Source organism: Juglans microcarpa x Juglans regia, chromosome 3S (assembly GCF_004785595.1).
Source record: "Juglans microcarpa x Juglans regia isolate MS1-56 chromosome 3S, Jm3101_v1.0, whole genome shotgun sequence".
Classification (NCBI taxonomy): Eukaryota; Viridiplantae; Streptophyta; class Magnoliopsida; order Fagales; family Juglandaceae; genus Juglans; species Juglans microcarpa x Juglans regia.
The window spans coordinates 3,490,205-3,515,732 of record NC_054599.1 but is presented as its reverse complement, the minus strand read 5'-3'; the positions used below and the strand labels follow the sequence as shown (position 1 = coordinate 3,515,732).

General features: G+C 34.6%; 5 protein-coding genes across 6 annotated transcripts; 4 read left to right on the top strand and 1 right to left on the bottom strand.

Annotated features, from left to right (window-relative positions):
• Nucleotides 1–661: 661 nt before the first annotated feature.
• Nucleotides 662–1,299, bottom strand: LOC121257865. Its single transcript, XM_041159116.1, has 2 exons — nucleotides 1,047–1,299; nucleotides 662–891 (listed from the first exon to the last, which is right to left on the bottom strand). Exons 1-2 carry the CDS (start codon nucleotides 1,297–1,299, stop codon nucleotides 662–664), a joined length of 483 nt encoding a protein of 160 aa, XP_041015050.1.
• Nucleotides 1,300–2,059: 760 nt separating this feature from the next.
• On the top strand, nucleotides 2,060–5,651 carry LOC121257963 (B3 domain-containing protein At1g49475-like). The gene is made up of 3 exons (XM_041159264.1): nucleotides 2,060–2,480; nucleotides 4,542–5,099; nucleotides 5,238–5,651. Exons 1-3 carry the CDS (start codon nucleotides 2,316–2,318, stop codon nucleotides 5,511–5,513), a joined length of 999 nt encoding a protein of 332 aa, XP_041015198.1. The 5' UTR covers nucleotides 2,060–2,315; the 3' UTR covers nucleotides 5,514–5,651.
• Nucleotides 5,652–11,381: 5,730 nt separating this feature from the next.
• LOC121258132 (B3 domain-containing transcription factor VRN1-like) lies at nucleotides 11,382–14,607 on the top strand. 2 transcript variants are annotated; one of them, XM_041159506.1, is made up of 3 exons: nucleotides 11,382–11,743; nucleotides 13,489–14,031; nucleotides 14,108–14,607. In XM_041159506.1, exons 1-3 carry the CDS (start codon nucleotides 11,576–11,578, stop codon nucleotides 14,381–14,383), a joined length of 987 nt encoding a protein of 328 aa, XP_041015440.1. In that variant the 5' UTR covers nucleotides 11,382–11,575; the 3' UTR covers nucleotides 14,384–14,607. The 2 variants fall into 2 exon arrangements, with proteins under 2 accessions (XP_041015440.1, XP_041015441.1); XM_041159507.1 differs by having other exon boundaries at nucleotides 11,387–11,743; nucleotides 14,123–14,607.
• Nucleotides 14,608–15,064: 457 nt separating this feature from the next.
• LOC121258131 (B3 domain-containing transcription factor VRN1-like) lies at nucleotides 15,065–17,020 on the top strand. Its single transcript, XM_041159504.1, has 3 exons — nucleotides 15,065–15,435; nucleotides 15,829–16,413; nucleotides 16,641–17,020. The coding sequence occupies exons 1-3, from the start codon at nucleotides 15,286–15,288 to the stop codon at nucleotides 16,887–16,889; spliced, it is 984 nt and encodes a 327-aa protein (XP_041015438.1). The 5' UTR covers nucleotides 15,065–15,285; the 3' UTR covers nucleotides 16,890–17,020.
• A 2,374-nt stretch (nucleotides 17,021–19,394) lies between these two features.
• On the top strand, nucleotides 19,395–23,992 carry LOC121258575 (protein MODIFYING WALL LIGNIN-1-like). The gene is made up of 3 exons (XM_041160112.1): nucleotides 19,395–19,608; nucleotides 21,723–21,925; nucleotides 23,289–23,992. Exons 1-3 carry the CDS (start codon nucleotides 19,510–19,512, stop codon nucleotides 23,620–23,622), a joined length of 636 nt encoding a protein of 211 aa, XP_041016046.1. The 5' UTR covers nucleotides 19,395–19,509; the 3' UTR covers nucleotides 23,623–23,992.
• Nucleotides 23,993–25,528: the final 1,536 nt, after the last annotated feature.

Below are 25,528 nucleotides of genomic sequence, written 5' to 3'. Positions count from 1 at the left end.
CTTCAACGACAAATGGAAATACTTGCAAGTCATGCTAGTAAAAGCTAACTATTATGTATTTTATAGAGTAATAGTAATATTTTATTTGTGATTTGAACTTATGAGTGTTTTATGTCTGTTGCCCTTTTTGACTCTAATGTTGGTTATGTATTTTATGGAGTAATGTTTTATTTGTGACTTGTTGGTTATGTTTTATGGAGTAACGTTTACTTGATGTGTTATATTCACATTTATGTTTGTTAGCTTCTCTAATACAACCATAGAACAAGAACCATAAACTCTAATACAACTATAAACTTTAATACAACCATAGACTCTAATACAACCATAGACCAAGAATCATAAACTCTAATTCAATCATAAACTTTAATACAACCATAAACTTTAACTCATTATGAGGCACTATATTGTCGCCATAAGTGCTCGACGAGATCTGCTTGAATTGACAATGGATTTTCATATCCCTGAGAGCATGATGGCGTTGAATGAACTCGCTAAATTCAGGTGCAGGGCTAGTTGACACTAAATCATGTGTGCTTTTTGTCAACTGTTCATATTCGAACTCTTCTTCTTCGTTGTCAGCCCGTTCATTTTCAATGATCATATTATGTAAAATTACGCATGCCATCATAATATCATTGAGCGTTTCAATATGAAAAAATCATGCAGGTCCACGAATTATAGCAAATCGTGCTTGAAGCACACCAAAAACACGCTTCACATCCTTCTTTACGGACTCTTGGGCGGCAGCAAAATATTTTTTCTTGTTTCCTTGGGGAGCTGAGATGGTCTTAACAAATGTTGCCCATTGCGGATAAATTTCATTAGCAAGATAGTATCTCGTTGCATAGTTATTACCATTAATAGTGTAATTAACAGTCGGAGTAAGCCCTTAACAAGGCCAGAAAATATAAATGATCTATCAAGCATATTTATATCATTATGAGATCCCGATAATCCATAAAAAGCATGTCAAATCCATAGATCGTAAGAAGCCACTGCTTCTAAAATAATTGTTGGTTCATGGATATGACCAGAGTACATACCATGCCAAGCAGTTGGGTAGTTCTTCCACTTCAAGTGCATACAATCGATGTTCCCTAACAAATCTGAAAATCCATATTTTTCACCAACTGCGAGCAGTCTAGCAATGTCATCATTGTTGGGTTTCTTTAAGCACTCTTCAGAAAAAATTGAAACAACTGCTTTGATAAACATTTTTAGGCTTCTTAATATCGTAGTCTCTCCAATCTTCAAATATTCATCCATAAAATCAGTCGTGACACCATATGCAAGCATCCTCAGAAGAGCTGTTATTTTTTGAAGGGAAGAAAAACCAAGCCTTCCAGAATTATCTCGTCTTTGGACAAAATAAGATTCATGGGTTTCTACTGCAGCTTGGATACAAAAAAATAGAGAACGACTCATTCGAAACCTCCTTCGAAAATATTTGTGAGGATAGATTGGAGGATTAGCAAAATAGTCATGAAAAAGATTTTGGTGGGCTTGCAATCGATCGCACCTTATGAATTTACGTGATTTTTTAGAAGAACTACATGAGCTTGATCCTTCTTCTTCCACAAGTTATCTCGCTATCTCAAATTCTTCATCAGAATCTGAATCGATAAGTGTCATTTTGTAAAAAAGTAAATGATCCAATGAGAGGAAATGAAAAGAAAAGGTTTCACGTGAACACTTGAGTTGAAGTGATTGAAATTGTTGATAAAATGTTATGTTTTATAGTAAAAGAATATAGCCGTTGGAGAATTATATCCGTTAGAAAATATAGCCGTTTAAAAATATAGTCATTGGAGAAATATAGCCGTTAAAAAATATAACTATTGGAGAAATTCAAATTATAATTAGAATTAAAATAAATGAAAAGTTTAAAATTAATATTTTAATAGAATAGTAAAAAATTTATTGAGTCTGTTATTTGATATTATTAAAAAGTGACTAATTAAATTTATAAAAATAAATTTCTTAATTTAATTTTGACTAAAATTTGTTGAGCCTGCTACTAATACTCTTAACTAACTCTCAAGTGGGCACATATGGGCTCATATAAGCTCTCAGTTTCATGAATGCGATATCCAGAAGATAAGTTGCGTGTGAAATTATCTGTAAAAGTACTAATAATGAATGCATTGTCTTTATCTTCAAAACGATGTCCTATTTCGTCTTTTCCTTGCATGAATTCCGGGTGAGTGAATGCTAGACATTTATAGGGCTGCCATTGGCAGATTGGAAGGAGCTGGGCGTCGTAAGGGTCAGCCATAAATATATATATATCGACTGGTTAGGTTTTTGTACTCATGTGCATGGCAGCAGCTGGTAATATATCAAAGAATCGCCGGAGCGGAATGTTTCCTAACTGGAAATATGATCAGCACCGGCGGCCGTCGAGTTCTGTGGCAGGTAGGAGACCGGCGCACTTCTTCAAGATAATGCTCCCCTCTGCCATGGCCCAAAAAAAACTGGTAATGCTATGCACCCATATTAATTGCAAATATATAAACTAATGATCTAGTAGTACCTCACCGATATACATACATTGCGAGCTAGCTAGGGCTTGCTTGTTTAACACTGCAGGAAAATTTGCCGCTAGTTATTTTCTGTCGCTCTATTCTTAGTCATTTTATTCTTGCTCCGTGGAATATTAATGCAACATTAATATATATATATATATATATATATATATATATAGCAAAGAAAACACTAGTAATTTCACAGCCGAATTCCTCTACCGAAATTTATTTTAAATTTTTTTTACTTAGGAAGTATTTTAAATAAATATATGATTTTTTATTTTTAAAAAATATCTAAATAGTTTAAAAAAATGGTTAAAGAAAAAGTTAAAAAAATAAAAGAAAGATTTTAACTGATCGGCAGAAATCCTGTGGACGTAGCAGTGTCCATATAGCAATGGCCGGCCGATTGCTTGGCTTATTACAAGAATATTGACATTTTTCAGCAATTAAAATCACTGGAAATAATAGGTAAAGTTGTTAGAAATAATCTTTTCCGGCTATATTTTCTCGTCTTGGAGTCGTCGATCGCTTTTGTCGCATCGAAATTTTCATTGGAAATAATAAATGACGATTGTAAAAAATGCCAAAAAAGTATGTCATCCAATTTTTTGACCAATTCTGAGACTAATTAAGGCAGGAATTGAAACCTGCGCGCAATAGCTAATATTTGAACGTTTTGATCAATTAGCTGTCAGCAATAACCAACGACTGCGCACATGAGCCCAGCCCACGAGGCCTTGATGGGTCTAAAGACAGCCTGGTAAGACAAAATTGGTATGAGAGAATAGGATGGGTCGGGCCAGGCCATGAAGGGCGAGGACAGCCCAAGAAGCCCATAAAGAAGCAGCGAGGTAGCACGTGAGGGGCATTGGACTGAGTCAGAAGGTTTGACACTTTTACTGGCAGACAATCTGCACCCACTAGGTCAGGGACCATCCTAACCCTTGGGCATAGACGGTTGGACAGACTTGGAAGGTAGGCATGTCTGACCGAGGCCACATCGTATTTAATGAAGGACGGAAGCGGACATGCCATGATTAGGCATGGACATCCTGTCTCATGGCAGGGAGTTAGCAAAGGACACGATCTGAGTACAGAGCGGCACCACCACAATCAATTTGTTAAGAGATCGCCCCTATTTGGTATATATATCCTTCTCTCGGGGGTAAAAAACTCTCTACACACTTTCATTTGAAACTCCCTTAAATCACAAACCCATAATCCAAATTGATTTAGGTATCGGAGGTATCCCCTACCATCTCGAGCCCTCATTTCCTATATTTGTAGGAATAGATCGACCCAGGAGTTGCTCGAGTTGCAAAACACGACCTCAACAATGTTGATTATGTAAGATAAATTAATGGGATACCAGCTACAATATTTTCATCAATATAATTTGAGCACAATAAAGTTTATATCATGAACCTTTAAACTAAACTTATACCTTAAATTAATCCCTTCCCCTAATTGCGAGATGGGCATTGTAATATATATTTTTGTAGTGCAATAGCCAGTCCAACGTAACATCATTAATTCGTAAAAGAGAAATGATAGTTGCAGTTGTGGGTGTACAAGCACTGCGCAATCACTTTGAAAAAAAGTGAATGAATACGGGATCCACATGAAAAAAATTAAATTTTTAATAGTGGATTTCACTCTTTTTTCAAAGCGACTGCACGATACTTGTTCACTTCACGATTGTATATAGCATTACTCATTTAGTTGATCATGTTGCATGTTGATTGATCATGATATTTTTTTTTAATTTATAAAATTTGAGAGTAGTAGTGCATGCTATTCTAGAATATTTTTGGTCATGATCATGATCTCATATATATTATTCCATGATATGCTTAGTACGGCCACAAGATCAGTAGGTTTGTCGAATTTTTCACCGCTTGCATGGACCAATTTGAAATTCGTTAATGATCAAAACTCCAAAGACCAATATATATATATATATAGGAACGTATGTACGTTAATTGCTTATAGTTTTTTGTTTTTGTGCAGAGGATCCCCGTAAAGTTTGTAAGATTATTTGGGGATGAATTGCCAACCGTTGTAACACTCATTCTTCCTAATGGTTGTAGTTGGCAAGTGGGATTGGAAAGAGCTACTCATGAGAAGGAGATTTGGTTTCACAAGGGTTGGCATGATTTTGTAGAATATCATTCTATAGATTCTGGCCACTTTTTAGTCTTCAGATACGAAGGAAATTCAAATTTCCATGTTCTTGTATTTGACAAGACTTCTACTGAGATCCAGTATTCATCTAAAAACTTGGACGATGATCACACGATTATGGTATCAGATGATGATGTAGAAAAATCAAGCCATGATGACAAGTCGAAAGAAACTCGTGAAATTATATTGTCTAAACATAAAGATGGAGAAACATCTGATCATGATAGGGAAAGACCAGTAGTACTTTCTGGCACATCCACGAAAGAAAGAAGTCTCAGGATGTCCAGAGGAAGAGAGAGAGCAATCCAAGCAGCCATAACTTTCAAGCCTAAAAATCCTTCGTTCATGCGTATCATGCCGCGGTCATCTGCATCTTATCGTATGGTACTGAGCCTTTTTACATGCATGATATATGTGTGATCACAATTATTTCTTTAAATTGAAATATATTATTATATATATGGTGCTCATGATCATGATGAGTTGCATGCAGTACTACTAGATTGTTCTTTGCTGTTGCAGTATGTGCCTAGTGGATTTGCTACCAGCTATCTTTCTCTGAATCAAAGTATCAAACTTCAGACTTCCGATGAGAATGATGGACAACGTGAGTGGCATGTCATATGCCGTTGCCATCATAACAGGCAGCCGAGGTTGTCACTTAAACTAGGAAGTGGGTGGAAAGTCTTTGCAAGGGACAACAATTTGAAAGAAGGAGATGCCTTTGTCTTTGAGCTCGTCCAGAGGAACCCAACTGTGCTTAAAGTCTCCATATTTCGCGTAGTTGACTATGTTTGAACTTGCAGTACGTAAGCTAATAAGTTAACTTGTCTATATAATATAGTACTCAGGCCAATGTTCATGTTAATTTGATGCAGTCTGTCTTTTCTTTGTTTTGTTTTCTTGAAGAAGGATACTTTTAAAGATTATTAAGTACTAGCTTTTGTTTTGGTTCCTTCAACTTTGGCCGGGTCTGATGCCAGAGAAATGGTATTCATCCAATGTTCATAAGGCTGTAGATTGAATCTTGTTTCGGTTGAAATTGGACTCGTTGGATGAGATGATGATGTTGTCCATCAACTTTTTATTTATTATTTTTTCTTTTCAAATAGAAAAAAAATAAATATAAATAAAAATAAATAAAAAAGATACGTATAATTTGTAATATTATCCTGGAAACGGAGACTGAACCAAGTGACTTAAATTTATATTATCTGATGATTAATTTGTTAAGTGTATATATTAGTGTTAGTGTATATGTGTTTTGTGAGTCCCACATTGGCTGGTAAGGCTCTTATCTAGCTTTTGGCCTCCTATATATATATATAGGCCACTTTGTATGATATATATAGAATTGATTAATACAATTCTAACAAAGAATCAGAGATACTAATTTGATCCTTTAAGTACTAGTAGTTAATCATTCTCAGCATTTTTTTGCTGCCTCTTTCTTCCATGGTTGACTCTTTCAAATGTTGCTCATTGCCGTCGGATAGTTGCAATCGCTATAAGGATTGCTACAAAATTTCGGAAGCATTATGCCTAAAGTTTTGTTTTGATCACACGACATACTGTTGGGAAAATCTCATTGAGACTAAATCAACGCCATCAAAATCAGTCATATCGAAGCTTGCACACGCTTTCATGCACCTTCCAAAGTTTTTGTTGTGCCACCCACGCGTTGCAACTGCTCTAAAGCTTCACATCCATGCACCAAACGCGCATGTATCATTGTTGACGTCAGCCCTAGTCTTGTCAGCAGCCACATCACCACACTGCCACACCATCCTGCTATAACCAGGTGCCACGTCAGCACTGTTGATCGTTGACTTTAACCAATGCATTGATTTTTTTTATCCAAGTGTTTTCTGCATATTTTCGCATGCTGATCTCATTTTTATAGTCTATTTTTGCAGATATAATCTCATAATGGCTCAAACAACAAAATTCTTTGTCCTATTCATGTGATATTAGATAGTAGAAACTATTTGGTGTGATCTCAGTCTTTTCACAGCTTTCTTAAAGATTGTGAACTTTGGTTTTATTGCACGGATGATTAGAAAAAGCCAGTGCAAAAAGGAGATGAATAAGCAGAACAATTTCAACAATGTCTTCACAAATGGGATAGCCATAATCACCATATCCTTGCTTGGATGCACAACGCACACCTCCATTTTGACTATCTCCAACCTACTTGGTAGTTATGATGATGCTCTATCTGCTTGGACCATGTTAGTCAGATATTATGTTACTCCTCAGGAGTCCAAAGAGTACCAACTTATGGTTGAGTTCTATTAACTCAGACAGGAGCCTGACCAATCCATCAATGACTTGTTTGATTGTCTTTGTCACATTTGGAATCAAATTGATCTCTCTAACCCACTAGTGTTGACATGTATGCCATTCTTCATGATCAACATTGTTTCTATCAGTTTCTCATGGCCTTACAGGATGACTTTGAGTTAATCTATGGTCAACTGCTTAATCACGCTTTGACTCCTTCCTTATATATTGTCTGCTTAATCACACTATGACTCATTCTCTAGATATTGTTATCAATGATCTTATCCGTGAGGAAACTTGTTTGGAGACATTATAGACTGAGAACAAGCTCAGTGTCTTGGCTACCACCTTATCAGTTTCTTCCTAACCAACCTCAGCAGTTTGGTTGTGGAAAGCATGGTCCTAGCAACCGCTGCTCCAAAAGGTTGTTTTGTCATTATTGTAAATGGCTTGGCCATGTCATCGAGACATGTTAATGTCGCAACAAGAAAGGAACTCCTACTGTTGTTGCTATTTTAGACACTCCTCAAGTCTCTGAAACCATTAGAGATGCGTCTCAGTCTTATGGATCCATCATCACTCTCTCCACAAATGACTTGGAGAATCTCCTCAATCAAATCCTGATCCGGTATGGTAATGCATCATCATCTACTCTTTATGTTCTGCTTGGTAAGTCTCTCTCTTGGCTTACAGATTCTACCTGTCACAATCATATGGCACATTTCTCGTTCTTGTTCTCTAAAATGCACTCTACATATCCACCACTTGCTATACACACTGCCAATGGATCCACTATGCTTGCTCCTATTATAGGCTCTATCTCTACATCCAACATTTCCATTTTTTAAGTTCTTCATGTTCCTAAAGTCTCTTATAACTTGGTGTTTGTGGGGGCAATTGACTCAACTTGGCTATCGCGTTATTTTTTACTATTCTAGTTGTTTTGTGCAGAATCCACGAATGGGACAGGCACTTGGAAAAAGCCCTAGAGTGGAGCGTATGTTTCCAATTAGCACTTTGCATCTTCCCTCAGTTCCTCTTGGTGCACCAGCTGGTATTCTGCTGTCACATCTGTTTCTCCTTCCTTCGCTCTCTAGCACTCTCTGCTTGGTCATGCATCACCTTCCCGGATAAAACAATTAGTATCTTGAGGTCTTTTAGGTTTTGTGTCCCAATATACCTTTGATTGTATTTCTTTTCAATAAGAAAACAACTTGTTTTGCCTTTTCATAGTAGTGAGTCATTGTCTACTAGTATTTTTTATTTAATATACTCTTATGTTTAGGGACTTGGCCCCATAATTAGTATCGGTGGATCTCGTTACTTTGTTGTATTTATTGATAATTTCACTTGTTACAGTTGAATTTATCTTATACACTCTTTCTGAACTATTGCATATATATTATAACTTTGCAAAAATGATTAAAACTCAATTTTCTAAACATATCAAAATTTTTTGATCTGGTAATGTCTTGAATACAAACAATCTACTTTTCAAAGTATCTTACAAACATATGTCACTATCCATTTAACTTCTTGTCCAGGCACCTCTCAGCAGAATGGGCAAACCGAACAAAAACTTCATCATATCCTTGACATAGTTCGGACTCTTCTTTTCTCTACCAAAGTCTCTACCTCATTCTAGAGTGAAGCTGCCCTTATTGCAATTCATACTAACCACCTTCCAAGTCCGTTCATCTCAAATCAATCTCCTTATGAGCGTCTGCTTGGATCTACCCCTGACTATTACCACATTCATTCCTTTGGTTCTACTTGCTTTGTCCTTCTTCAGTATCATGAACATACAAAGTTGGAGCCATGTTCTTGTCTTTGTAGCTTTCTTGGCTACAACGAGACTTACAAGGGCTATTGGTGTTAAGATTCTATTGTTCATCTACTCTGCATTTTCCGTCATGTTGTGTTATGGGAACATCGCCTGTTTACTGAGGTTCCACTTTAGTCCCTCTATTTCTCAATCCTCTGCCTTAGAGCTTTTTCCAGATGAGCAATCCAATCATTCTTCGCTTGTGTCCATATCCGATGTTCCATGCATTCCACCTACTCATTCTTTAGACACTCTTAGGCCAGGATCTCCATCTCTTGAGCTGCCTCCCTCTTCGACTGCATTCCTTGTTCTTGCCCCGCCTGCGGATCACACAACTGACCTTTCCCTTTGCCGTTCTTCTTGAGTAAGATCTCTTCCTAATCATCTGCATGATTTCAATTGTTACAATGCCTTTACTACTTTACAAAACCTCACCCTATCATGAGGCCTCCACTAATTCTTTATGGCAGGATGCAATGATTGAGGAACTTGATGCATTATTTAAGAACCATAAATGGGATCTGGTTGATTTGCCTCCTGAAAAGTCTGTGAGTAGTTGTAAGTGGATCTATAAAATCAAGACTCGCTTCAAATGGTTCTATCGAGATGTATAAAGCTCGACTTGTTGCCAAATGTTTCATACAGGAATATGGCATTAACTATGAGGAGACTTTTGCCCTAGATGCCTATCTCTCCTATGTTCACACTCTTTTGGCTGTTGTGGCCTCTCGTCAGTGGAAGCTCTTTCAGATGAATGTAAAAAATGTCTTCTTAAATGGTGATTTGTGTGAAGAGGTCTATATGCAGCCTTCGCCTGGTCTTTCTCATCCATCAGCCAAGGTTTGTTGCCTCTGTCATGCTCTCTATGCCCTTAAGCAAGCCTCTCGCGCCTGGTTTGCAAAACTCGTCTCTACAAATTCTCACTTTGGTTACTCCCTTAGTTGCTATGACTCGGCCCTCTTCATTCGTCACTTCGACAAAGGTCTCATTTTGGTACTACTATATGTAGATGACATGATTATTATCGTTGATGATCTTAATGACATTCAAGAACTCAAGTACTTCCGTCAATCAGCAATTTGAGATGAAAGATCTTGTCACCTCAGTTATTTTCTTGGCTTGGAGATCACTCCCTCAGCAAATGGATTCTACCTCACCCAAGCCAAGTATGTCACTAATCTTCTATCTCGAGCTAGCCTTACTGACAACAAGGTTGATGATACACCCATTGAGCATCATGCACATCTGACTCCCTTGTGTGGAGAATTATTGTTTGACCACACTTTATCGATATGCAACTGGTTGGCAGCCTGGTTTTTCTTACAGTCACTCGTCCAGACATTTCTTATGTTGTGCATCAGGTGACCCAGCTCATGTTTGCCCCTTGAATAGCCCACTATACTGTTGTCCTACGCATTCTTCGGTATCTTAAGGGCGCTCTCTTCCTTGGCCTACACTTCTTTGCTTAGTCTCCACTATTTCTCTGAGCATACTCTGAAGCTGACTGGGCAGGTGATCCCACTGATCGTCGTTCCACCACAGGTTATTGCTTCCTTTTTGGCGTGGCTGAACTCTTTTGGCTCTCATGGTTACTACAGGATTTAGGTGTACCTATCACCTTTACAACTCATCTATATTGTGACAATCACAGTGTCATCCAGATTATTCATAATGATGTTTTCCATGAGCAGATCAAGCACATTAAGATTGATTATCATCTCGTTCGTCATCATTTGCTTTAGCGTTCTCTTCAATTGCTCTTTGTCTCCTCTCAAGATCAGCTTGCCGACATCTTTACAAAGTCTCATCTTATGACTCAGTTTTGTTATTTGGTCGACAACCTAGCCTCAAGGTAATTTCTTATTCACCTTGAGTTTGAGGGGAGCTGTTAGTGTATATGTCAGTGTTAGTGTATATGTGTTATATATGAATTCCCCATTAGTTGAGTAAGGCACTTGTCTAACCTTTAACCTTATATATAGGCCACCTTGTATAGCACAACGATATATATAGAATTGTCTATAGTACTCAGGCCAATGTTCATGCACATTTGGTGCCGTCAGTCTTTTCTTTGATTTGTTTTCGTGAAGAAGGATACTTTTAAAGATTATTTAAGTACTAGCTTTTGTTTTGGTTCCTTCAACTTGGGCCGGGTCTGATGCCAGAAAAATGGTATTCATCCAATTTTCATAAGGCTGTAGATCGAATCTAGTTTCGATTGAAATTGCACTCATTGGATGAGATGATGATGTTGTAATTTTTTATTTTTATTTTTATTTTTATTTTTTAAATAGAAACAACAAGATATCAGTATGATTTGTAATATTATTCTGGATTTCTTAAATTTATATTATCTGACGATAAATTGATAGAAATATCATGTATTCTTGAATTAAAAATAAATAAAAAGAAAGAAAAAACTCCGGCCTGTACTGATGTCGATTTAACGTTACAAATTACAAGGCCCGGACCTCAGAAAGAAGGAAACGTACGTCAAGACATCGATTGTCCACTATCCAACATCTGTTTTTTAGTATACACATGTCCTTAAAAGCATCAATTTCTTGTCGAAAGGTCATGTGACTTTTCTATGCATCGTGATACCACTCCTTTTTATTATTAGCATTATCCTTATTATCATAATTCATCATCTTCTTCTTTCTAAGCGCAATCAACCCTTAATGTATGTTCAATTTTCAACCACCGTCGACGGCCATTGTGATCTGAGTTCGGTTTTTTGTACTTTGCATGCATGTCAGCTAATAATATACCAATGACTCGCCGGAGTAGATCAGCACTGGTCCCCAACTGGAAATATGATAATCATCACCGGCGGCCGTCGAGTTCTGTGGCGAGTAGGAGATCACCGGCGCACTTCTTCAAGATAATACTCCCATCTACCATGGCCGACAAAAAACTGGTAATTAAGGCATATATATCCATATATACATTGCAAGGGCTTGCTTGTTTAGTTCTAGTCTAACATGCATGCGCCCTGTTTCCGATCTATCAAGCGTTTTTGACCTTCGGATCAAGACGGAAAGACTGGAAAATAAAGCATGATGAGGGCGGAATCTTTGCTATTAATTATTTGATCTTGCAGGGGGTTGTTTGTTTATTTAAATTCACATTTAGTATTAATTATCTGGTTAATTCTGTGATATGCATGCAGCATTAATATATTATATAGCAATGGATTGCTTAGTTCTTGAGTATTCTCTATGTTATAAGAAAATATCATACACTTATAACAGATTATTTACGATGATAATAACTATTTACGATAAAATCTATTCATTTTGACAAAAAATAATTGATCACAAATAAATAATTTTATTATAGTTTCTCTCTAAAGTTTTGATTGGTTTAAAAAATCCTTTTAAAATTATTTTTTTTTCTAAATATTTTAGTTTACATTGATGGTAATAAATGATGTTTCTAACTTTTAAAAGCTGACATTGCATTTATATACTTTAAGTTTACTTTATTGATCATAATGATCTAACAAGATTACATTAATCTTTTCGACTTTACTTTAGCTGAGAATTAATGAATGGTGGGACCACTTTGTTATATGATGCTTAATTTCCTTATTTTCTATTACTTGATCTATAAATTTAGATAAACCATATTCAATTTATACACACCTCTTATATAATTTGTATATTGATAATTTTGTATATTCAAACTAGTTTTGAACTTCCTTTATTATTTTAGAAGGAGGATTTCTCATGTTTGAGCTTATACAAATTTATATGAGTGGAGTCAATCTTATTCCAATTTGACTTGTTTAACAAACAAATCAAACCAAAATAAGTTTGTTTGAATCAAGCTCGATTTAAATTCCATGAACATCTTAGTTTGTTTATATATATATCTTTACAAATTAGTTATAAAGACCCGAACTTAGACAATTTATATAAGTGGAGAAGTTATTCCTCTTTATAGTATTGGTCTCAATGAATCTTTAATTGTATCATTGACTAATCATTTTGTATCACTAAAACTCAGATGTCCCTCGGGCTTCCTTTAGGACGTTACAACTAACATCACAAAATGAGATAATAGTGAGATAATAGAGGATGCTTGGGGAATGAGAGATGAAAAATCTATGAATAGTAGTAAAATGGTTTGTGAATAGTAATGAAATGATTAAGTTATGATATTTTATTGGATTTTAGAAAATTAGAGAAAAACTTGAATAAAAATAATATAAAGTTAAAATATTTTTTAGAATATTATTTTTTAATATAAAGTTGAAATTATTTTTTTGTATTTTGTTTGGAAGGTTAGGAAAATTTATGTAATGATTAGACAATTCTTAGATGAAAAAGTTGATAATTTAAAATTGAAAATATTTATATTTGAAAGATGTTTGAAAATGAGATCATCAGATGAAAACTACTCGCAAACATCCCCTAAGTGGTTTCTAGCATTGAGCATTAATAATGCTATCATACCATGTCAAATCACATATATTTCATGCTTAGTTAATATTTTAACAAAAAAAATATTTTAAATATTCAAATTGTATACCAATAATTCCCTACCCTTTTTTGTGTAAGAATATAGGGATAAATCTTTTGTTATATAAATTAAATGATAAATTGGATGCAAAAGTTTACAATGTGATTATGAAATCATAACTTCATTTGATCTTTGCAGAGAATCCCTGAAAAGTTTGTAAGGTTGTTTGGGAATGAACTTGCAACCGTTGTTACACTCACTCTTCCCAACGGTTGTAATTGGCAAGTGGGATTGGAGAAAGCTGAGAAGAAGATTTGGTTTCATGAAGGTTGGCATGATTTTGTAGAGAATCATTTTATAGATAATGGCTACTTTTTAGTCTTCAGATATGAAGGAAATTCAACTTTCCATCTTCTCGTATTTGACAAGACTGCTACTGAGATCCAGTATCCATCAAGAAAAACGGATGATGAAATTGACCATATGGTATTGGATGATGAAGAAAAATCAAGCCACGACAAGCTGAAAGAAAATGAAATGTCAAACAAAGTTGTGTTTTCCATAAAACATGAAGATGCAGAAACATTCGACTGGGAAAGAGTTTCTGACACATCCGAGAAAGAAAGACTCAGGATTTGCAGAGGAAGAGAGAGAGCAATCCAAGCAGCCAGAACATTGACGCCTAAAAATCCTTCGTTCGTGCGTTTCTTGCGGCCCCATAATATACGAAAAAGTTTTATGGTGAGCCACCACATGATGATGATGCAATGCATGAAGTTGTTCAAATACTTTCTTGAAATATGCTGATGAGTTGCAGTTCTTTGCTGTGCAGTATGTGCCTGCTAAATTTGCTGCAAAATATCTTTCTCTGAACCAAAGTGTAAAACTTCAGACTTCTGATAATGGGAGCCAATGGCATGCCATGTGCTGTTACCATAACAAGACCAGTTCGTCAATGAAAATAGCAAAGGGATGGAGTGCATTTGTCAGGGGCAACAATTTGAAAGAAGGAGATGCCTTTGTCTTTGAGCTCATCAAGAGGATGCCTACTGTGCTTAAGGTCTCCATATTTCGCGTAGCTGACTATGTTTGAACTAACTTTTAGTCTATGATCAAGAAGTACTTGTATAAACTGATCATCGATTCATCAGGGAGGCTCATGCATGTTTGATATCTAGTCTTCTTCTTTGTCTTTTTTGGAACTGATTCAGTACTTGATCCATCTCGTTTTGTTGACTGTTAGAAAAATTTGTAGGAACCTCGCCATTCAGACTTCAGAGACTGTATTCTAGTAGAAGATCAACTGAAATACTATTAATTAGTAGTCCTCCTCATCGATTATAATTATAACAATATTATAGCGGCTTTTCTGATCATTACGTTTGAGTTTAGATAATCGGAATCACAAATCACAAGCGATTGGTGGTGATGGTTATCTGTTCATTTTTATGGGATTTTGATGAGATATCTGTTCATAAATATAAATTAAGAATGGGAATCGGTTCCTCCAGTTTCAGTTTAGCCTCTTAATTTGTTTGATTACTAAGAAAAAGGAAGAAAATTAAAAGAGTATTACGATCTTTTGTTTGATTTTTTTTCCGTTTCTAAAATCTTTTACAATTGATTTTAGAGAATGGTGAATGCCTCCAAATATAAAGTTTGAAACCGAGTGCTTCTCTTCATGGAATTCTGTCTTTTTGCGCGAAAATAAATGAAGTGAGAGAAATCAAAGAACGGATAAAATTTGTTTGATATAGACACATCTCTGAACCGGACGATACTTGAAGATGGAAACTTTTTCTTTTGTCTTTTTGTCTTTTTCTGAGCAAGCCACGCTGCACGGTCTTCATTTTTGAGACCAAAAAGGGAATGAGACTTGGGAAAGTTCAGGTGACTCACCTGAGGTGGAGAGAGATCTGAGACTGAGAGTGGCGAGGCTAAAGAGGGAGTACAAGCCCTGAGGAGGGAACGATCTTGATCCGATATAATCTTCCCATGGAAGTTCAAACGAGGACTCGCCGGACTGCAGTTGTCTTTGACAGGGATCATCAGCGGCCGTCAAGTTCTCGGTCGAGGTCATGTGATAGAGCCCGGCCACACTTTTTCAAAATCATTCTCCCCTATTCCATGGATGACATGAAACTGGTAAAGTACATCACTACCTCAGCTTTTATCCTTTTAATAATAATTCTTAATCTTCTGTTTGGTTGCCGAGAAACGGAAATCCCACACTAAAGTACTACTGCACGGCTACCAAAACCCACAAGAAAATCCGCAATCAAAACCAAAGAAAATATGATGAAATGTAGCTTAAACAAAAGTGAAGCCCACAACCAAATTAGCTTTAGAAGTCAATGGGTTTTTTGCAGCAAAAAGGAAATACAGAACAAATTACCCAAGGGCTCATATTTCTATAAATCGAAGGGAATGAAAATCTCCGGAGGAGGAGGGTTTAGGGAAACGAAATGGGGCTAGGAGTAAAGAGTTGTGTGGTTCGATATAAAGTTCTTATTACTAAGTTTTAGCACCTGCATGCAGAGGCTCCCAGCAAAATTTGTTAGGGAATTTGGTGATGAACTGTCCACTGTTGCAGTACTCACTGTTCCCAATGGTTGCAGTTGGAAGGTGGGATTGGAGAAAGCTGAAAACATGATTTGGTTTCATGATCATGGCTGGGAGGATTTTGTACATCATCATTCCATCCAGAAAGGCTACTTTTTAGTCTTCAGATACGAAGGGGATTCAAACTTCCATGTTATTGTCTTTGATCTGACTGCTACGGAGATCATGTATCCCTCTAATGGAGATCATGAAAAAATGACCCAAAATCCAAAATTGGGAAACCAGGTTGAAATCATTGAAGCAGATAGTTCAGTCGAAGAATCAGGGCAGCGCAATTTGGACAAAAATGAAATGTCTACTGAATTACATGATGATCATCAGTTGTTCACAAAACAAGAAGAAAACACAGAAATGAGAAGTTTTTCTGACGTGTCTTCAAGAAGAAGAATCATAAGGTCCAGAGTAAAAGAAATGGCAAAGCAAGCAGCCGCAATGTTCAAGCCTAGAAATCCTCATTTCATCTCGATCCTTCGGCAATATAATTTAACCAACGCTTTTGTGGTGAGCCTCTAAGATGATTTTTTTCGTTTCTAATTATTCGAACTGGTGGATTATACTTTTTTGAAAAATGGGGTGGGAGTTTCGAATCCAGGTTTTCTATTTGGAGAACCATGCCATCAAGCTATTGACATTGGTGGTGGGTTATACTAGGTAATAAGCAATGTGACTGAAAATGAAAAGTTGCATGATGAAGTATGATTAGTTGGTATTCTTTGTTTTCTGCGCAGCCATTGCCGAGGGGATTTGCTACGAAGTATCTAAGCGGGAAAAGAGCTATCGAACTTGAGGATTGTGAAGGAAAGCAGTGGCATTGCGTGTGCCGTCGCACCAATGGTACAAACGCGCCTTCAAGAATGGGAAAGGGATGGAATGCATTTTGGAAAACCCATAATTTAAAAGTAGGAGATGCTTGTGTCTTTGAGCTGATCAAGAAGAATGGCGTTGTGCTGAAAGTTTCAATACTTCCAGGTGCCTGAATCTCAAGGACAATTGGACCAACTACTAATTGGCTTGTGTAAATTGTCTACTTATTAGCTACTTTCGGAATTTGGTCTCTTGCTGCTTATTACATCTTATCTGCAGCCTAATAATAACAAGTACATCACCTTATTCCGTCTCATTTTCTTTCCGAACACAATTTAAATATAAATACTTTTAAATTAATTATTACAATTTTTTCAAACTTTCAAATAAAAAATAAAAATAATTCAATTTTTTAAATTTTGAAATAAAAATTATATTTTAACAAATATTTAAAAGTATTTTTTAATGATATTATAAATTTTTTTATTTTTTTAAAATATTTAAAATTGTTAAAAAAATCTTTATAAAAAAAAGAACTAAAAAAAAAACACATACGGTAGCTCCCAACATCCGGCGGTGGCTCTAGCATTATTCTACAAAGTGAATCTAAAGGTGAAGGTTGTGTCGGTAATTTGCTATACCGTAAATTGCTTTGAGATAAGCTTCTGGGGATAAAGTTTGTTTTCACAATTTATCTCATCTAATCATTATAGTTTTTTTAAATTTTCATATAAAATAAAATAAAAAATTTAATTTTTTCAAATCCTAAAATAAAAATAATATTAAATAAATATTTTAACAATATTTTATTCAACTTTCAATTTATCTCATCTCATCTCATATGTGAAAATAAACAAGATTGAAATATAAGAAATGTTATATCTATAAAGATAAGTTCAAACAAAAATAAATTCATAAACTGATGTGATTTGATATAATATATTAAATTTATTTTATAATCTATCATATTACATCAATTTATAAATTTTTTTTTATATAATGTTTTTTGGTTAAAATATTTCTCTACCTCTTTGAGAAAAACACATGGAATCCTTGGATATTTTCTGTGACGGTATTGATGTTCGGGAAAATAAAAGATTACAGTTTTATAATTTAATAAATTATTTTTCTCATGATTACTTTTTTTATTGTTTTTATTGTTTTTTTTTTAAATGAGTTTCATAATAATTTTTTTTTTATTTTTAAAACTATATTTTACAATAATTTTTAAATATAGTTGTTAATGTTGCAGCTTGGTGTTACATGTACCCTATATTATTTCACATATGACATTAGTGCCAAGTGACATTACGCTATTAAAAACCTAAACGAAAATTGAATAAAAGCATTTAGTTACAATTTATAAAAGAATTTAATTTTAATTTTTTTTATAAATCAAATTATGACATATAATTATATGAAAGTGTATTCTATACATTGACTTGTATATATAATTTTTCAAAGAAATTAGCAGTCAGTCTCTCATTGTTGCCTAATAATTTATTTTGAGATAATCCTATGCCGGGTATTCTATTTTTTTATTACTGTTATATATACTTATAATTTTATTTGTAAGATTTATATTTTCAGCTTTATTTAAAATTTAAATTTTATAATTTTCAACATATGTAATTCTTTCTTAAATACACGTAGCATTTTCCCTCTTTGTTTTGGTTGCCAGAAAGTGTATTACAATTGAGCCTAAATCTTTAACACGTTATGACAATAAAACGTTTCGTTTACAACATTGCTCCCGATTCTCGGAATTTCAGGTTGGGTTTGAATATACAGTTGAGATAAGATGAAATAAAATATTTTAAAAAAAAAACTATTTTACCTTCCAATTGTACCGTTCAATTTGACTGCTTGACAAATTTTATTTTTTTTTTAACTTAATAATTAAGGAAGTAATTTTAAGTGTATTAGGATTTTTTTTTTAAAATATTTAAATATATTAAAAAAAAAGAAAAAAACCAAAAAGCAATAAGCAGTCAACTTGAGCAGGTTACTTTAGGCGGTAAAATAACCCGACTCTATTTTAAATAGTAGTTGAATAAAAAATTGTTAGTTATACTTTTTTAATATTATTTTTATTTTAAAATTTGAAAAAATTTAATTGTTTATTATATTTTTGTATGAAAATTTAGAAAAGTTGTAATGATGAAATGAGATGAGATAGGAAAGTTTGTGTATCCAAACTCATCCCACTGTTAAGAGTTTAGGTTATGTTTGAATAGTAAGGTAATCTTAGATGATCTGTAAATAGTAATAAAAAATAAAAAAAAAATATTAATAAAAAAATAATAAATAGTAATAAAAAATAGTGATAAAATATTGAATAATAGTAAGGTGATCAACACAACAATTTTCTTTAGATCTTTAATTCCTCTCAATTCATCTCAACTCATCATTACAATTTTTTTAAATTTCAACAAAAAATATAATAAATAATTTAATTTTTTCAAATTTTAAAATAATAATAATATTAAAAAATAATATTCTAACAATATTTTATCATTTCAACTTTATTTACTTCAATATTCAAACGAAACATAAAGTTATTGCAGCCTTGCAGGCCTCGTCCCGTATATGCCTTCTTCACCATTTTAGCCGTATTACCATTATACCATTGAAGCCAACTCACTGTTTTTCAAATATTGCTGCCCTCGTGATTTCAGACGTTTGTTTGTTGGCCATGATATTAGACATCATAATATCACAAAGGTACTACACCAACTTTAAAGAGGCGAAAATACTTTTAAGAAGGGGGGAGAGAGAGAGAGAGAGAGAGAGATGATGGAGAGAAAGACTGTATTGATGTGCGGTGTTGTGGGATTCTTGGGTCTACTTTCAGCTGCTACTGGTTTTGGTGCAGAGGCTACAAGGATTAAGGTAAACAAAAAGACAATATATGGTGTGTGTGTGTGTTTGCTTGCTTTTTATTGGGCTTATCCTTTAATGGATTCATTTATGATCTTCGTTTTGTTGCTTCTTCTTTATCTAATATGGCCCTAGCCCTCTGATTGATTTCTGGGAAACCTGAGGAAATGTGAAAAGAAAAGGAGAAAAAACTTTCCTCTTCCAGTAAACTTACGGTACTGAGGAGGAACTTTAATGGTGGAGACTGGAGAATATGAGAGTTACTGCTCTAATTCGTTAAATCTTTGTCTTTTTGGGTAAAATATTCATTTAACCAACTTAAAAATCACATGTAAACCTGCTCCAGTAGTACAAATTATCTGGCATCTTTGTGTTACACGCCAGTCGCACCTCAACTATCAATATCAAAACTTACCTAATGCATAAAAGATAGAGAAGGAATTAATCCTCCAAATGCTACAAAGCACCTTATTTGAATAGAATGTTTAATTCTCTTGCTAATAGGCAATCTACATCTCACATCCATCACTGCAGCTAGTCGGTTTTACTTTTGACTTTCCCATTGTGAATTCTTGCATTTCCTTCTAATCAGATAGACGATTGATGATGGCTACCCAAACAATCTTACACACTGTGCTCTTAAAGCCCTTTCCTTTTAACTAGTTAACCACCCAATCAAGCTCATCATCCCAGCTTCCAACATTTTTCTAATCAAACATTCCCTTTAGCACCTCTTTTCAAACTCCCTTTGTGAAAGTGCATTTACGAGACAGTAATACTTTATACATATAAGAGCATTAGTATTGGCTTCATCAAAAACATCTTCAAAATTTGATATAAAAAGTACATATTTTCCATAAATCCAAAACCTTTCTAGCCATAACCCCACGTTGAATTAGTCAAAATAATAATATAATATTATTTTTTTAATAATAATATTTTTAGTTTTCTTTTCATATTTTGCAATGACACTAACTATATGTTAATTGATAATAATATTTATTCCTTCACATATTTCAAAACTGAACAAAAAAATAAAAGTGAAAGGGCGTTTGGGGAAAGTGAAAACCGTTGGAAATGAAAACTGAAAAGTAAAACAGTTGGGGTAATTTTTACAATAAAATATTACTTTTGAAGATGAATAGTACATCTTCAAATTTGAAGATATACTTAAAATTATTGTAGCTCATAGTTCAAGTTTTTACTTTTTGAAGAAGCCAATGTAGATCATTTTATCTATATTTCTTTAAATTTTGAAGATGCATTGGCTTTTGAAGAAGCCAATTCCAATGCTCGTTAAAATACAGATGATCTATAGCTTCCAAATTGCCCATGCAAAAAATGCGTGAAATGTCTCCAGTGTAGCCCCAGTTTGCCTATCTATTCCTAGTTGTAAGTACATCTTAACAGCTAATAAATGCATGATTAGGGATAGCTTTTGCAAACTGAAGAAGTTATCATCGATGGATGATTGGAAATTTAGCTCAGACTACCTCCCAAGTCGGGTGCAGATATACTCCAGTAACCAAAGGAATGAAATACCCGCCTCATCTTGTCTAGTCTGACTTCATGGTGTGTCATTTAAATCAACATCAATTCTTCGGATCTTGCTAGAGGCCAGAACCAATGACCATTTTGTTTAACACAGCGTCCTAAGCTTTCCATAAATTCCATTTTAATGGTGGATCTGACTGTATATCCATCTATATGATAGTAGTTCTTTACAATCTTTTGAGTAAGCAACACATTTTCTGCAATCTATCTACTAGGAATGAAAGCTGTTTGAGGAGCTTAAGAACTTAATTCAACAAACCTTTCAAACTGTAGCTAGGATTTATAGATGCGTTTATAAATGTACTACACTTGATTACTTGCAGCAACCATCACCAGATCTCTGAGATTTGACACCAGTCAGTAAATCATCCACCCCATAGCACTCCACAATTGAAAGAATTACGCCAATAGAAATCCTTTCCACATCTATGAAATTGAGATGCATACTGCAGCAACTGCCTCCTATATTGGGTTCAGATTTTTTATGCATAAGAACTATTATTCTTTACAACAGTGGCCTTCGGTTTTATGATGGAAGCAATGCAGAAATGTTACAGTACTTTTATCCACAGGGTTCTCAGGTTCAGTCTCCTTCACCTTCTGAATGTATATACCCTCAGAGTCCGGCCATGGCGCTTGGGTTAACTGCAGCACTGGCTCTTATGATAGCTCAAATAATTATAAACGTCTCAACTGGGTGTATTTGTTGCCAAAAAAGTCCCCATCCTTCTGACTCTAATTGGAGAGTAGCATTGGTCTGCTTTGTTTTTTCCTGGTAAGTTCTCAGCACAAAATGCTAGTAAGAGTTATTCCTGTTTGATTGGTTTTTTGGTTTTGTATGTAATCATTCCGGTTTGATTTTCTTAGTTTTATCCCATGTGAAATTTTAATTGATGAGGATCCTTTGTGTTGGAATTTAAGGGCATTCTTCAATAGAGGACCTGGCTTTTGACAAAATATAAAACCAGATTGGTGTGAGACTGTTTCTATTTTTTTTCCCTGAGCAACACTATTTCATGTAACTGTTTTGTAGTAAATGACTATATCTTAATGGCTTCAACTATACTATCCATCAAAGGGGAAACTATACATGCCACCCTCTAGCTAATACTTGTTTTTGCAATGTGTTCCCCAAACTACCAAAATTAATACATTGCACCCTCCAACTACCAAATAGTACCGCCATCCAACCCTGGCTGTTAAGGTAGATGAAAATAGGTGAAAAGCAGAATTTTGATAGTCGGATTAATGAAGAGCACATATTATAACTTGTTGATGGTTGGAGGGCGCAATGTATTAGTTTTAGTATTTTAGGATGCGCATTGCAAAACATGTGTTTGTTAGAATGTCGAAAGTATATTTTCCACTTCCATCAAATTTTCAATTTGACAAGATACCAATATTCTGGTTTCTCATTAACTTGGAGCTGTCCCTGTCGGGACATTTCTTTATATATATATATATACTGTTTTTCCTAATACTTCCTTCTAACATAGGGATAGTTGCTCCCCACTTAATGGGTTATTTTTTTTTTTTTTCACTTGCTGAATCCATACTTTGGCCATAGGTCTTGCAAATGTAAGACCTTGTTTACTGTCATCTGTATTTTTCTACCCTAAGCAAGTTTGGGTGCCCTTCATCTCGTACATGCTCCTTTCATGACCAACCCGTTAATATAGAGGAATAAGGAAATGACTCTGTAGTTTTTTTCAACTTTCCTGCTCTCAAAACTTGGACTTGGTGAAGAGCACCCTGAAGATTAACAGATTGACTTGAAAAGCTACGATTTTTTTTTTCTTTTAACTTGCTCAGGCTTATCCCCTTTGGTACTACCACAGTGATAATAACAGCATTCCCTATACCCGAAGTTCAATACCCTCTAGAATTACTTATTTCATTTTGTTGATTCCCAAATACAGAATAGTTTCTCTACATGAAATAGGGTGCTTGTATATGGTTCCCTGTCTTTGACAATCTTATAATGGAGAATATAGTCCTGCTGATAATATAGCACACAGGAAGAGCATTTCCACACTTCACTGCTGTTTTCTTTTCTTCTTCATCCCGTCCAACCCACAGGGTGAGAGTTGGGAGTGTTTTTGGCTTCAGTTGAACTTTTCTATTTCACTCTCGAGCAGGTTCGCATTTGTCATAGCCTTTCTTTTGTTGCTGACTGGTGCTGCACTCAATAATCGACATAGTGAAGTTATGTACTTTGGCAACTACTATTGCTATGTTGTGAAACCTGGAGTCTTTGCTGGAGGTTCTTTGTTGTCCCTTGCAAGTGTGATTCTGGGTATTATCTATTATCTGACCTTAACATCAGCAAAGAACAGTAACAACTCATGGGGCAATTCTTCAGTTCCTAACCAAGGAGGGATAGCCATGGGACAACCTCAGTTCCCACCACAGAGCACTCAAGAACCTGTTTTTGTACACGAAAACACTTATATCAGACGACAATTTACATGATCGGTAGTTTGATGTTCAAACAGCATTTGTTGAGTCATGGTCTCCTATCATCAGATAACAACATGCTCCATTGAGTCTTGAAATGGATGATCTTGTTGGCTCACTGCGGGAAGTGAGGTTTTCTTCGATCTCACTATCTTGGCTGGCATTAGCAAGATGATCTTTTAAGTACTAATTGTTTTGCAGTAGTGGGTTTTCTTAGGCCGTATACGTTCATATACAACGCAGTATATATATTTCCATATGAATTTGTTAGGATCATTTTGAGGTAAGAAATATGCTTTTTGGTCCATGGTTGTAATAATTTTCCAAATTTGGCATGCTACATGTATTCTGTTACAATTAAATTTTGATTTGGGTTTTTCGAGAAGAGATGGTAAACATGCTCAATATCATTTGATTGAATATAAGTTGATTTTGGATTCTGAAAAGCGAGTTAATTAGTAAAGTTTTGCGCAGACCAAATTTGTGAGGCATGCCCTATATAATTCAGTCGGGGAAGAATGGTGGAAATGACCATTGGGATTAATGATTCATCAACTTTCTTGCTGAGAAAAAGAAAGTTTATGATGCCCTTCAACTATTTTTTTAATTCAAAGTACTAAAGTATGCTTGAAGTGTTGAAAATTCTCACTGATAATTGAGTCGAAATCTCAGAATTGCTCCTGTTTCAATTTATGTCTTGAATTGAACGTGTAGCTCCTTATTATTCTATGATCTCTCTCTCTCTCTCTCTCTCGATTTTGCTACTTGTTAGGCTAAAATTAAAAATTAAAATTACCCGTGCATAACAGTATATACAGGAAAAAGGAAGATGCTTACTAATTTACTAACCTCACTTCATGACACCTCTCTTAAGCAGTATTTGCTTTTTGTTATTTATGAAGTCAATAATGAGTTTTTTTATGAATATTATAATATAATTGTTTTATGCATTGTAATATAATCTAATTGCTTAGAATATAAAGCAAGTATTTTGTTTAATTGTTTTATAGATTATAATATAATGTAAAATGTGTAATTCTGTTTTATGCATTTTGTTTCAATATTATTATTTTTTATTTTGTAGCACTATTTGGGACGATATTTACACGTCGAAAATATTTTTTGGTCACTAATACTTATTTGCATCAACAAATATCACCGAAAATACATATTTGCGACCAAACAACATGGTCAAAAGCCAAAACAGGTTATTTTGTTGTCGCAAATATTTATTGCCGGCGCTTTATTTCGCCGGAAGTACTCATTTGCGATAACAAATTCGTAGCAAATAGGTATTGCGAAGACAACAATAATAATAGTTTGTGATGGCATTTTGCGGCAGAACATCTTACTATTTGCGGCGAATAAAATCGCGATGCAATAGAATTTTTTTTTGACGTAGTATTACCGTACCACCTTGTGGCGAAAATGAATAGATGCAAAAAACTTCTTACGGCGCATTTAGTAATTTTTGCTACGATTTTCTATGCCGCAAATTAAAGCGATTTTTTATCAAGAAATTAATAATTCGGTACCTTTTTAGTATCCCAATAAAAAAAATATATATCGAGAGGATTATCACATAAAACAATTTTTTCACCCATTGACAATACTTGACCTAACATTCCCAATGTAAAGACATTTTCTCTCTGATACGTTCGTTTCCTTTTTATCCTTAAAACACCTGGTGGGTTACGATCGATTTTTCTTTGAATTCTTTTTTTTTATTTTTTATTCAAAGATATATATCGTGGAAAGTTGGCCGTACTCTTATTTCTTTAATTTTTTTTTTTTTTCCTTTGTTCGATCTGACCGCTAGCTTTTGAGAGGAAAATAAATTTTAAATAAAAAGAAGAATATAATAGTTAAAATTGATTTTATTTAATATTTAGATATAAGAAACAAGCTGGCTCGTTTAGTT

Bases quoted from the DNA above. Each gene is read 5' to 3' on its own strand.
- LOC121257963 (XM_041159264.1), top strand. From the start codon at position 2,316: ATGTGCATGGCAGCAGCTGGTAATATATCAAAGAATCGCCGGAGCGGA. The intron at 2,481-4,541 runs GTAATGCTATGC...GTTTTTGTGCAG, and splicing joins CCATGGCCCAAAAAAAACTG to AGGATCCCCGTAAAGTTTGT. The intron at 5,100-5,237 runs GTACTGAGCCTT...TTGCTGTTGCAG, and splicing joins CATCTGCATCTTATCGTATG to TATGTGCCTAGTGGATTTGC.
- LOC121258131 (XM_041159504.1), top strand. From the start codon at position 15,286: ATGGAAGTTCAAACGAGGACTCGCCGGACTGCAGTTGTCTTTGACAGG. The intron at 15,436-15,828 runs GTAAAGTACATC...ACCTGCATGCAG, and splicing joins CCATGGATGACATGAAACTG to AGGCTCCCAGCAAAATTTGT. The intron at 16,414-16,640 runs GTGAGCCTCTAA...TTTTCTGCGCAG, and splicing joins ATTTAACCAACGCTTTTGTG to CCATTGCCGAGGGGATTTGC.
- LOC121258575 (XM_041160112.1), top strand. From the start codon at position 19,510: ATGATGGAGAGAAAGACTGTATTGATGTGCGGTGTTGTGGGATTCTTG. The intron at 19,609-21,722 runs GTAAACAAAAAG...TTTTATCCACAG, and splicing joins CAGAGGCTACAAGGATTAAG to GGTTCTCAGGTTCAGTCTCC. The intron at 21,926-23,288 runs GTAAGTTCTCAG...ACTCTCGAGCAG, and splicing joins GTCTGCTTTGTTTTTTCCTG to GTTCGCATTTGTCATAGCCT.
- LOC121257865 (XM_041159116.1), bottom strand. From the start codon at position 1,299: ATGCTTGCATATGGTGTCACGACTGATTTTATGGATGAATATTTGAAG. The intron at 892-1,046 runs GTATGTACTCTG...GGCCTTGTTAAG, and splicing joins CTACCCAACTGCTTGGCATG to GGCTTACTCCGACTGTTAAT.
- LOC121258132 (XM_041159506.1), top strand. From the start codon at position 11,576: ATGTCAGCTAATAATATACCAATGACTCGCCGGAGTAGATCAGCACTG. The intron at 11,744-13,488 runs GTAATTAAGGCA...TGATCTTTGCAG, and splicing joins CCATGGCCGACAAAAAACTG to AGAATCCCTGAAAAGTTTGT. The intron at 14,032-14,107 runs GTGAGCCACCAC...GATGAGTTGCAG, and splicing joins ATATACGAAAAAGTTTTATG to TTCTTTGCTGTGCAGTATGT.